The following is a 12929-nucleotide window of genomic DNA, read 5'->3' on the forward strand; positions in this document are numbered from 1 at the left end:
GAAAGCAGTGGCCCACGCGTGCCCCCGGTCCCGCGGGGGATGCGCAGCGCCGGGCGGCACCGGGCACCGCGCATCCCCGCCAGGTGGCACACGGGTGCCACGCCCTGCGGAGCCGAGGGCACCCGCGGGTCACGCTGCCAGGGCACACGGGCCGAGGTTCACCCTGAGCTCCCTGGAGCAGCTCTGGCTGCGGCGGGGCAGGTCCTTGCTGGAGGACCAGAGGCCCCTGGGTTTCCGCGGAGAGGCCAGAGAGTGTCCAAGGGCTGCACCATGGGCGGCCTCCCTTCACTGCGGCCACGCAAAAAGAACAGTGGCTAGAAGGCTCAAGTAGCCCCTCAAATGGCCTCTAAAAAGTGGCCTGGAGCAGAGAGCAGCTGGGAAATTGCCCCATTCCCAAGCAGGGATCCAGAGCCCGGAGAAACAGGGGTGGGGAGCTCCTGCCTGTCACCCGAGGCAGGACTCACACTGATCCAGGGACACCCCTCCAGGGCAGCAGGTCTTGCTCACGTTTCCTTTCCATCAGCAACCCTCAGCTTCATCAGGTGTCCTGCAGGCACCAAGAGGAACTCCTAGTCCTGTGAGATCCCCTGTGGGAGGGTGATGCCCCTCCAGACATCCTCCCAGAGATTTATCTTTGTTTTGTGAGATCCCACAACAGCGAGGGCAGAATTCAGCCTGCAGAGGAGCAGGAAGGTGGAAGAGGGAGACACCAGGAGTATTTCTGAGAGGGAGTGTTCTTCTGGGGACCCAACTTTGAGTGGGCAGCCAGAGTAGGATTGTTCTGCTTAAACATTCCCAGGAACTCCATTGCTGCCCATGGAGACATGGGAACTTGAGGCTGAGGACTAGACCCTGATCAGAGGTGCTGAGGGGACAGCATGGAGCACATAGGCTGCACTTGGAGCAACACAGATGAAGAACAGAAATGAGCAGTGACACAAACTAATCTTCAGCTGCCATTCTCCTGCAGGGCATCACTGCAAACAACACCTAAAAAGCCAAAAAATCCTGTTTCAACTCTGGCACAAAAGCAGTGGCTGTGCCCTGTGGCAGCCTGGCCAGACCATGCCCAAAGCATGGAGTTTGTTCTCACTGGCTCAGAAGTCCAGTGACCTGCTCTGCCAAGAGCCTGCCTGACTTGGGGACATCTTATCCATGTCCTCATGCTGCTTGGATGAAATCTTCAGGGGCATTGCCTCATCTGGGGAGAAACAGAGGTTCCTGACCCTTTGTTGGAAGCAGGTGTCCTGCCTGCAGCCCCTCCAAAGGACAGGCGTGGGCTCAGAAGCCAGCAAAATGCAGGAGTAGAGTTGAAAGTGCTGCAGAATGATATGTCGGGGTAGAGACAAGCTAGGGAAAGCAAAACCCTTGTCATGACTGTGAGCTGGACGAGGGGGCCCGGAAACTTTGTCTTTTTAATAAAAAATATAAGGGAAGAGAAAAAAAATCTTTAAAAGAAAATCTTAAAAAAAAAAAAGAAAAAACTAGGAGTCAGCCAGTCTGAGCTGCCACCCCGTGGCTGGTCCCAGAGTTTTCTGTGCTGTGGAGAAGCCCAGCCTCAGCAGGGTCCAGGTATTCCCAAGAGCCCAGCCAGAAGCAGGGCCCACCTCCAGCCCCTCTGGGGTGGCTGCTGTCCCTCACTGAGCCCTGGTTTCTTGCCAGTGGCAAGTGTCCAGCCAAGCTTCTGAGAAGGGAGCTGGTGAAGAGAGATGTAGGCATGTGGCAGCTCCTCATAGGCTTTGCAGCCCCTACAGCTGGGCCACCTTGTGCTGTCCCTTCAGCTCCATCCAGCCCTTCCTGCCTTCCCTGCCCATGCCCAGGGCTGCCCATGTTATCCTTCTTCCCTGCTTACATGTGTCTGCCAACACACATCCCTTACCAGGGCCTCTTTGTGCCCTCTGGCACCTCTCCTGCCTCCCCCGGCTCTTTCAAGCCCAAATTTAATTTGCTTCTCTCTCTCTCTTAGGATCAGACAATGGGAATGGAGTAAAACAAGCCATATTTTTTAAGAGTGTGAATTGTAGGTCAGTTCCCTGACCCAAGCATCTTCATCATCATGCAAGTATTTCCACCCCGGTGAAGTGGGAATGGTGACATTGCTTCCACTCTCCCCAAGCACCTGAGTAGTGTCTTGGGAGCAAGGCTAGAGCCAGGACATGTCTGGCCTGGCCCTGCCATGGAGGTCAGAGGCAAAGGATCTGCCAAAGACACAGCGATGACCCCACACTGTGTGTCCCCTTCCTGGTCATGCTATGAAGCTCGCTTGGCTTGGACCAGCCTCTGGCTTCTGGCAAAGGCCCAAGGGGCTGGAAGTGATCAGGGGCCTGATGTCCTTGAAGCAGCAGGGCAAGATACTTCTTAAGACCATAAGTATCTTGCATAATCTGTATTTAAATTACACGCCTTGGCTGGAAATGATCAGAGCTCTGGGACAAGAACTCCTCTGCCTGTTCCCTCTGTGCTGATCCCACACAGCCCATGCAGGGTCAGCCTGCACCCACGGGCTCCAGGTCCTGCTGGCAGCAAAGCTAGAGCATTTGGAGCTGCAACCAGGCTCTGGATGATGCTCAGCAAGTCGTGTTTCCAGGCCAGTGAGACAAAAAGAAAAGCAGAACCTCAGGCCCAGGGTTTGTTACTGAGAAAAAGGAACAACGCAGTTCATGGCATAACAGTGCAGTGGAATGTGCACAGCAGGCAAGGAACAGCTCTGCACAGGGTGCCTGTGCAGGACTCAGCCCCACTGGCACCACTGAGGATCCCCACGGGATCCAGGGCTTCTAGCAGTGCCTGGAGTGGCCCCAGCACCGCCAAGCTCAGCTGCCCAAGGGCACCCGGAATAATGTCACTAAGGGCCCTCTCCACCCACATAATCACATGCTGAGGAGGGTAACAGAGAGTGAGACCCAACCATACACCCTGCCCACACCATGCATGAGTAATTCCCACACGGTTTTCAGGAGGAGTGCAACTGGTCTGAGTACTCCTGCTCCTGGAAGGCAAGAACATGAAAAAGAATCCAACCTTTAGGGCTGTACATGTGATAACTCTATCCACAGCCCCCATACATTCAGCTGCTCTAAGGTTAGGTGAATAACCAGGCAAGAAGTTGCACAAATGTGTATATTCTAAGGACTCCCAACCCACCCGTCCTGTGGAGCCTCCACAGCCTGGCTGTGCACGGAGAACCTGTGGCAGCCCTGTTTGCAGCCTCAGTGACACTGCAGGGCTGCCAAGGTCTGTCTCCGGTCCCACCCAGCAACACCAGCACTCTTTTTTTTCTTCTTCCTTTCCTTTCCTTTCCTTTCCTTTCCTTTCCTTTCCTTTCCTTTCCTTTCCTTTCCTTTCCTTTCCTTTCCTTTCCTTTCCTTTCCTTTCCTTTCCTTTCCTTTCCTTTCCTTTCCTTTCCTTTCCTTTCCTTTCCTTTCCTTTCTTTCCCTTTCCTTTTCCTTTTCCTTTCCTACCATCTCGGCCCCTCTCGACCGCCGTAGGGCGGCGGCCCCGCCGCTGTCACGTGCCGCTTAGGCGCGCGGTGATTGGCGGCGCGCAGCGGGGCCAGGCCGGTTCCGGCCCGGGCTGGCGGATCCCGGCGGAGCGGGATGAGTGGCGGGCGGCGCCGGGACGAGCCGCCGCATCCGCAGCACCACGCGGTGGCCAACGGCGGCGCGGCCGGGCGCGGCTCCGTGTGGGGCAAAGCGCTGCGCAGCGACTCTGCCTGGCACGACAAGGTGGGACCGGAGGGGGCCCTGAGGGGCGGGCTCGGGGGGCCCGGGACCCGTCCGGCGCTGCGGCTCCGTTCCGCGGGGTTGCCGGGGGGAGCCGCCGTCCCTGAGCGCGGTTGAAGCCCCTGCGGGGGCTCGCCGGGCTGAGCCGGTGCCGTGCTGGGGCTGTGGCGGTGCTCGGCAGCGCCCCGTGCCCGCAACCCCCGTGAGCGGCGGGGGTGTTTGTGGGGTAAATGCTCGTGTTCGAGTGCGGCCGCCGCCCCGATAACCGAAACCGTCTTTCCCGATCCCCCGTGCCCGGCACATGGCCCGGCCGGGTCTCCGCGGGCAGCGGCGCCGGAGCACACCCAGCTCTTTGCTCTTTGGGCGCGGAGCCAAGGGAAACACAGTGTTAAAGCACCTCAGTTACTTTGGGCTTGTGGTTTAAAACTCTTCTCGGATTAAATAAATTTTCCCTTGTATAGTTCAAAGAACACCAGAAATAAAATCCGCTTTCTGAAGTTTTCCTGTGCGCGTCTACCATGTGCTGCAGTGCTCCTGCTCAGTGCTTCTCCCTGCTGCTGCCTCCCAGCAGCGCAACCGCGAAGAGCTCCCACTGGATCCCTGCTCCTACCGGACCGCTGCCACGGCCTGGGCACACAGCGTGTGTTCCAGAGCCTCTGCTCCCTGGCTTTGCTTCTGGCGTGGGAAAGGGGCATGCTCTGTTTCCTTGGGAAACAGACAGCAATCCGTCACTTTTTCCTTCCCTGTCGCTCCCTGAACCGGTGGGGTTCGTGTGTACCTGCCCCCTCGCCTCTGGCAGATGGAGCTGGAATTTCGGAGTCAGCAAGGGAGCAGGGACAGCTGTGCCAGTGTTTTGGTACAGTAGGATGTGAACTGAAGCCCGAATTGCCTGACAAGTGCAGTGACCAGGAGAAATGTCTGTATCTGACATGGATTCCCGTCTTCCACACAGAGCTGAACAGCTGGCACATCCCAAGGCTTTGTGGGGATCACAAAGGCTTTGGTCTTTGGGGGGATGCTGGGACAATCCCAGTCCTGCAGAGGCTGAGAAAATATATGTGAGCTGAAGTGAATCTTATCATGGTGTGAGCCAGCACTGCTAGGATGCAGTAGCTGCAGGAGTGTGGGCTCTTGGACAAGGAGGAATGAGCACACCCCTGCTGTTCAGGAAGCACAGGAGCTCTCATGGCATGAGTGAGGTACTGCTGTGCTTTGGAGCTGAGCCCTTAAAAGCTCTCGGATGCAGGAGAGCCTGAGTCAGAGTGGGTAGAACAGTCTTAAAGCATTAACAGGTCTAAACGTTTATCCAAGGGGATTATTATTGCACCTTTAGTAAATTAGGGGACTAGAGACTTGTTTGCCTCTGCAGGTGGCCCATCGGAGGACAAAGCTATGTGTTCAATGTGGAAGCAGAGAAGTCCAGGGTGAACGATGCCCCAAGCTGCTTTATCTGTACTGAGTGCAATATTTTATACTCTGAGTGGGGAACTAAGTGTTCAATATGCTGAACTTTCACCTGTTAATTGTGTGGTGCTTTAAAAAAAAAGAAATGTAATAAATGCCAATTTTTTTTTCTTGTGCTTTATCTCCTCAGGATGAGTTTTTAGATGTGATCTACTGGTTCCGGCAGATCATTGCAGTTATTTTGGGAATCATCTGGGGAGTAGTTCCACTGAAGGGATTCGTGGGAATAGCAGTGTAAGGTTTATTTCCTTTTCTGTCTCGTGTACTTTCCCACATTTGGCTTGGCCTGGGAGTCTGTTTGGCTGTGATGTGAACAGTGGGCTGGCTAAAGACAGGCTCTGCCTGCTCTGTCTTACAGCCAGAGTTTCATTCCATTGTCAGTTGCCATGAAATTCATCCAAATCATAGCATGTCCACCAGTCTCTTCCTCCTCAGCCTGATTAGTACTTTTAAAAGTTTTTGTTTGTTTGTTTGTTTGTTTGTGGTTTTGGGGTTTTTTTTTGCTATTAAAGGGGGCAATGGCAGGAGAAGGGAACTAGCATTGCAATTGACTTGGTGTGTGTGTGTGTCCTGCATGTGTGGGAAGGGCTGGGAGTGTGTTGCCTGGTGTGATCACCCAGGAAGGAGTGTCCATGGGGAGGTGTGCATGTCCTAGTCACTGAGCCCTGCTCAGACAGGAGGCTCTGTCAGCAGACAAGAGGGGCAGCTGCTCTGTGAAGAAGAAAAGATTTTTTCAGAACATGAGAGGCTGCAGGTCCCAAGCAGGCACAGTGGCACCAGCAGAGCTCAGCAGCAATCCTGGCTTCCTGACTCTTTCAGCTATGGGGAGGGGGAAGGCAGTGCCTGAAGGGGGTGTGTGCTTTGAATCCTAGGACATGGGAGCCAGGTCACCTCCTCAAAGGTGTCTGAAGGCTGCAGTGAGTTATGAACAGAAAATCTGTTTGGCCCTGACATGTGCCTGGAAGTGTTCAAGGGACAGGAGAAATGGGGATACAGCCCTGCTCTCTGAACACCAGCTCTGGGAAGATGCTGGATCTGCTCTGGGAAGCCTCTGTTTGCAAATGTCTCTGCCTAGCTAAGGTCTCAGTAGCCAAGCTCCAGCCTCACAGCTTTTCTTAGGCAAAATTCAGTTGTCATCTTGTCCCTCGTCCTGAATATTCTGGTTTTGGCAAGAAAGGGGAGGGGTGATGTTTCAGCAGGAACCCAGTTAGCTACAGCAGACAGATAAATCTGAAGTGCCCCCAAGAACAGTTCATTGTTCTTACTTAGTCACCATTAATTGACAAGGCACCTTCAGGCACCTAAGCCAATTCCTGTGCTAAATGTAAACAGGAGGGATTTGGTGTTCAGAGGAAAACCAAAATGTGATGGAAGTGTGCATGTGGTTTCTCCATGCTGTGCAGTGACACAGCTGCTCCAGGTGCTGCTGGTCACCCATTTTGTGTGTGTGTTGTCATCCCATCCTTCCCACACAGCCTTCCTTGCAGGACACAGACCTGTCCCTGCCCAGGCTGCCCCGTCCCCAAGCTGGGGTGTTGTAAAGCCAAACCTGTCTTAGGACAAACAGAAGGTCATGTTTGCTCCCTCTGCTGCAGCACAGACTGGAGAGCACTGAGGTGTCTCAGGCTGGACCCCAGTGCTGGGGCCCAAGGGCACTGTTGACTCTCCCTGGCTCTTACTTCTTCCCTGTTTGGTCCTGGGATGCTCAGGGATGTAACCCTGGGCATGGAGGTGACAGTTTTCCCTCTCATACCTCAGAATCAGGAAGTACAGACAGGTTCTCTGTGGGGGCAGAACTGCTGTCAGTCTGCAGGACAGGAGAACATGCAGGTTTGCAGATCTGAGGATACTTAACAGCTTTTGACTTCTTCCTCTTGATGAGTAGGTTGTGCCTTGTCAGGTGAACTTCATCCCAACCTGGCAAGCTCACCTGGAGGGGCTCTTTTGAGGAAGTGACTGAACTGCCTGGGAAGCATTGCAGGAGAAGAATTCCTCTTTGCTTCCTCTCTGCTGTGGATGAAAGATACTTTGCTGTATGGCATGTGGGATACCTGCAGCCTGTACCACTGGAATGATGGTTCCTAACCTCTCCCTGCAGATTCTGCCTGATCAATGCTGGTGTTCTGTACCTCTACTTCAGCAGCTTCCAGCAAATAGATGAGGAGGAATATGGCGGGACATGGGAGCTAACAAAGGAGGGATTCATGACATCTTTTGCACTGTTTCTGGTAATGTGTCTTGCTGTCTTTAAGATGATTTGTGAATTGTGTTGATGCACTTTCTGAAGACCTGGAAGGAGAGCAGTGATGAGTGAAGGAGGGAAGTGATGAGAGAAGACAGATGTGTTAACACCATCGAATAAGTGGCAGTGATTGGGAAAGAAAATCCCAAAATCTAATGGCTGCTGCCTGTGAAATACAGTGCTGACACCTGGGATTTCTCTGTAGTAAAGAATGCATCAACCACTCCCATCCTCTGTCCCAGATATCCTGGTGGAATTCCATTCTATCCAGAACTATTTGTACCTGGACTGGTGTTTTGGGCGACTTTGTTTTTCCCTTACCCCCAGGTATCTGATCACAGCACTTGATTAGCTGGTGCCTTTAAATCCCTGGAGGGGCTGTGGTGGGATTTTAATGGGAAGATGCTGCGCATCCCCAGACAAGTTGAATGCCACCATTTGTGGCAAGTGGTGATCCTAAGATCTCTCAAAGATCACCTCAAAGCTGGAATTCAGTCCCCTATTGAGAGCAAGGCCTGAGGCTCCTTTGCTGTGTCAGACCTCTCTAGAGACATCCAAGTAACCTTCCCCTCCCTTCCTCCCCACAGGTTGTTTGGATAATCTTCTATACTGCCATCCACTATGATTGACACAATCTGAAGCATTTGCCTGTTAAATCAGTCATGTAATAAATAGAGAAGGTTTTAATAAATCCTAGTCTTTAATGGACTGGCAAAGTGGGCAAGTCAAACCAGCTCTCCTCTGTACCAGTGGCCTGGGCAGCCTGGAGGAGCCCCAACTCTTCTGCTGGAGAAGCCTGTCTCCCTTTTATATACCCATGAATTATTGGAACTATTAAAAAGCCATTGGAATTTTTGGAAGTGGTTCAAGACTGTTCAAATTTGGAACTTTCTATGACTCTAGCCAGTAACTCTTATCAAACTCCTGTGTGCTGAAGGTTGAATCTGTTAATTTAATGTATGTATGCCCTTCTGTTTGAAATCTGTCATTAAACCCTGACTTGTCTTCCATGGTTGTCCTTTAGACAAAGAGTGTTTCAAAAGCAGTTGTAGGTATGGGGGCAGGAGGTATAGCAGCACCCAGGACATGAGTTGGTGGCTGTCCTTAGCATGTTTTTGTAGTAATCAGATCTGATTTGATTAAACAGACTGTGTTGTTACCATTTCTAATATTTTTGTTTGTTTTACTTGCAAATCAGTTGTCGATCAGAATTTTTAAATGCTTTTTGCCGAAGACAAAATTTTAAGTGATTTTGCTAGAAAGAACTGATTCATTTGGTGAACCAAGATGTATTTAGGAGGCTTAGAAGCTCCATTGCACTCTGCCAGCCTGACTACCGAGTTGCCATCACATACCTCAGAGCTTCGTAGTCTTGAAGGAGCCATTCTGGAAATACCCTGTTAAATGTTAGTGTTTCAATTTGATTTTAAGCTCTTCAGTTCAACTGCTCCTTGTTCATAAATGCAGGAGACTCAAACACAGTTGAGGCAGCTATTATCTTAAATGCAGAAGTACCAACTTGCAAAGTGGGCAGAGTACACAACCTCTGGTTTGGGAGGTGCTTGATCACTTCATAGCTCAGTCCCTCCCTAGTCATGCCCTTCTCGTGCATCAGTGGGGAGTCTCTGCTTTAAGATTTTTTAAGAACGTCTTTCAGAAATCTTGGGAAACACGCACAGTCCTTGGTATTGTGAAAGGACCTTGTAGTCTTGTTGCCGTGGGGTCTTTGCTTCTCTAAACAGCTCAGGCACCCAAAAAAGAGTCCTGACCTAACGCTGCCTTATAGTGAGGGGTTGGTAGTTTAGTGTGCTCTTGCTGCAAGCCTGCATTGCCTCATCACTTGTGGAAGTGCCACAGCCTGGCTCTCACTGGGAGTGAAAAGCCAGGGATCTCAATCTCCAAGTGCTGAGCCAGGGCAAGCCTCCATTCTTACCAGGGAAAATCTGTCTGTTCTTGGTGAAGAAACAGCCCTGGTTATTTTAGGTCCTTGGGATGCCAAGGGAAGAGTGCAATAGCAGATAGCTTCTGCTACTTGTGAGTGGCCAATTCAAGTAAATTATCTCAATAAAAACTTATTTATTTTTTTCCTCCCTAACCCCAGACTTGTCCCAACTTTTAGTCTGCCACTTTCTCTTCCTCTTCTATCCGCTGAAATCATTAACTTCTCATGAGAATTGCATAGCCTGCTAGTTCTAGGTCACCCTTTCCTGCTGGCATCTCTCTGCATCTTAGCTGCTTACAGCCATCAGTAAAACCATTGTATACTTGAAATGCTCCAATAAATGTTGCCTGAATAATTCACTGTGCAGCTTCTGTGTCCTCTGGTCTTTGATGTTTTGTAAAATGGTGGGAGTGTGGGATTCTTTTCAGAGTTGGATTTTTTAGTAAAGTTTTTGGGATTCTTGGGTCTCTTGTGGTGCACTTTGAGAAGAGGCCATACGCATTTGCAGTGGTAGCTAATGCTTAGATCCATGCTTCAGCTAAGCAGGCTAAGCCATGTTGCCTGCTCAAGCTGTTCTGCTCCTTTAGTGACTGTCCCTGCCCTGTGACACACTGAGCTACTGCTCATTTCAGAGTGCTCAGGTGTGGTCTGGAGCAGGACCTGGAGCACTGTTGTACCTTGTGCAAAGAGAGCTGCTTGCTCTATTCCTTGCTTGTCTGTGTTCCCACCAGCTCAGTTCCTTGGACAGTTCAGCGCAGTTCCAGTGACTGAAAGCTGAACCTGAGCCAAGGGTGATCATGACCATGAACAGACATTGGCCTCTCGAGCTCTTCAAGGCTCCTTGTCAAGAATTTACTGATTGCTCTTGCTCAGCTGCAGGTTTTTATCTCTTCAGGCTCCTGTTTTAGGGGGTGTCACAGGGGCTAAGAGCCCATATCCCCTGTGCTGGTCAGCAGGAGAACTAAATCTTTGGTGCCTGCTCATGATGGAAGGAGTTAATTTTAAGAAACTCGAGGGAATGTGGCAGCCAGCGAAGGGAGCTGAGCATCTTGCAAATGATGAAAACTGTAAATACAGGGGGCTCTTGCAGAGATTTGAGATATTGACACAGGAATGGTCTCGCAGGGAGCATGGTTTGATGCTGGGAGGACAGGAGAGCAGTGGCTGACAGGAGCAGGGAATACTGTGGGAGAGCAGGGCTTGGGCAGCACCCTTGCCCTCACAGTTCTGCACTGGCACAAGCTTGCTCTGCACTCTCCACTCCTTGATGGGAAAGAGCCAGTGGCTGGTGGGGGGGTCAGTGCTACCACAGAGCCTCAGCTTAGGGAGAAAAACATCCTTCCTGCACTGGAGAGCTGGGCTGTGGGAGCCCCAGTGGCTGGGATACAGTTCCAGCAGCAGCTGCATCCTTATGGAACTGACATGGAGGCTGCACTGCCCACAGTGGAGCTCCTTGCTAAGCTGCAGACCTGTAGAACATCACCTTGGCTTTCAGCAAAGAGCAGCCAGTCCCTGGCAGAAGGGAGAGAGATATTCCTTGGTCTAACCTTGCTGAGAGGTGAGCAGCAAGTCTTTTGTGTGCTGGAACTGGTAAAAGGGTTTCTGGTGGTCCTTGGGTTTCAGGCACAGAACATGCTGAAATTAATGCAAGTTTCTGTGGGTGTTAAAGTGAGAAAACTGGGATGGGTCCCAAGGGGTGTGGGAGGGTGGTTGTGCCCCCAGGTATCTCAAGCCCTGCCAATCCCAGCTGCCAGAGCCCAGCTAGACCTGCCACTGGCAAGCAAGCAGTGCCTGTTGGAGTGGCAGCACCCCCCCAGGAGCTCTGTCCCCTTCATGGGTGTCACCATCTCTGCAGTTCCTTGCAAGATTTCCAAGCTTGCAAAGGCTGTGCTCAGAGCTGTTGGCTTTCAGCAGCGTGTCACAAAGGCATCACGAAGCTTGTAACATTGAGACAATATATTCAAATAAACTTCTTTTATAAACCAAATAAACTAGATAAACCGATCAAACCTTAGCCAACATTTGAATACAGATTTGTGCTACAAAGTAGAATTGGAACTACCTGACTGTACAAATTCTCAAGATTTTAGAAGAGTACCCTGGAATGCACAATCCCTATACAATGAACTGAGGGTTCTCAGGCTCGAGGAGTTTCCTGCTGACTCTCGGGGAGAGTCCCTGACTGTTGACCCGCAGCTCAGAGGAGTGATTCCACTGCCCCCCAGTGTGGCTCCTTTCAGAGCCCATGGGATCTGATCTGTCATAGGACAGAGTCATATTAACCTTCCCTGACTGGGGCTCTGACCTTCTGCCCCACCATAACCACAGGGGCCGGTCAGGCTGGAGCCAGCCGTGATACAACCAATGGCTGGAGGGGCTGAGGTGGCTGTTCCTGCCACAGTCAATTGGTTTGTCATAAACACCAGAGAAGCAGAGGCTGGATTGGTGGGTTGATCCTCTGCCAGGCAGTGGGGAGAAGACGATGCAGTATGGACATAGCTCCTGGCCTTGAAGAAGATGCAGTGGTGGGACAGAAACCCCTCCAGCTGCTGGGGATGGGGAGACTGGAGAGATGCCTGAAAGTGGAGCAGGCTGAGGTTTGTTTGCAAAAGCCAAACTATCCTACTCCTGTCCCTATTCCTATTTATTTCTTTATTTACTATAGCTGGCAATGGCCATGATGCCCTCAGGCTGCTGGAGGCACAACCAAAACCTTGCCAGTGCCCCAGCAGAGGAATATTTACAAGTCCCTGTGTTGAGATGCACCGAGCCAGTGAAGCTGCTCATGCAGGGGATTAGCTGGCTCATCGGAGGATGAAAAAATAGGACACATACCTGTCAGGTGACTCCCCAGAGCCAAACAGCCCAGCACTCCACATGCTCTGCCTCCCAAAACAACAGATGTCCAGGATACATTGGGGCAATAGATGGATTTTTCAGACCTGGCAGCCAAAAAGCCAAGTGTGTGTGCCAAGTTGAGAGAGGCCAGTGACATTGCAGGGATAAGGAATTTTCACAAACTTGGACCATGGAAAGAAATAACATCTTCCATCTTCCAGTTATTTTACTGATGGCTTTTAGGTCAATCCCTGGAAGAACTGTAGGGGAAACTTTAAATGTTTCAGCCAATTTGATCTCAGAAACATCCATGCAATCCAGGCCTCTCAACGCATGTAAATCCACCACAATTCTTTGCCAAATGGGAGCTGTTGGTAACCACAACTCAGGCCTGCCCCAGGCATGGCTGGTCCTGTGCCCCCGTTTGGGCTCTCCCTGGCTGCCCAGCAATCTCAGCCCCTCCTGACACCTATGCCGGTGCTGCAGGAGCCAGGAGCAGGGAGGGAGCCACCAGAGCCAGGTGAGCCTGGCCAGCTGCACCTGCAAGCGTCAACTCAAACCCACTGTGCTGCGGAGGGAACCACGGTCTCCAGCTCGCATCCCAGAGGGACATAAGCACGAGCAGCCAGCGATGGAAAGAAGTCTGAGGGAGAGCACACCCGCGGCTGCTCTGGGGTAATGTCACGACATCTCTTGCTGATGTCCTGCTGGGTGCTGGTGC

The 12929-nt window shown here is 51.7% G+C and overlaps 1 protein-coding gene across 1 annotated transcript; it reads left to right on the forward strand.

Moving 5' to 3' along the window:
* The first annotated feature begins 3592 nt into the window (after positions 1-3592).
* RAB5IF (RAB5 interacting factor) lies at positions 3593-9729 on the forward strand. Its single transcript, XM_062504892.1, has 4 exons — positions 3593-3725; positions 5317-5420; positions 7285-7414; positions 8016-9729. The coding sequence occupies exons 1-4, from the start codon at positions 3597-3599 to the stop codon at positions 8055-8057; spliced, it is 405 nt and encodes a 134-aa protein (XP_062360876.1). The 5' UTR covers positions 3593-3596; the 3' UTR covers positions 8058-9729.
* Positions 9730-12929: the final 3200 nt, after the last annotated feature.

The sequence above is a fragment of the Cinclus cinclus genome, chromosome 18, assembly GCF_963662255.1.
Source record: "Cinclus cinclus chromosome 18, bCinCin1.1, whole genome shotgun sequence".
NCBI classification, from domain to species: domain Eukaryota; kingdom Metazoa; phylum Chordata; class Aves; order Passeriformes; family Cinclidae; genus Cinclus; species Cinclus cinclus.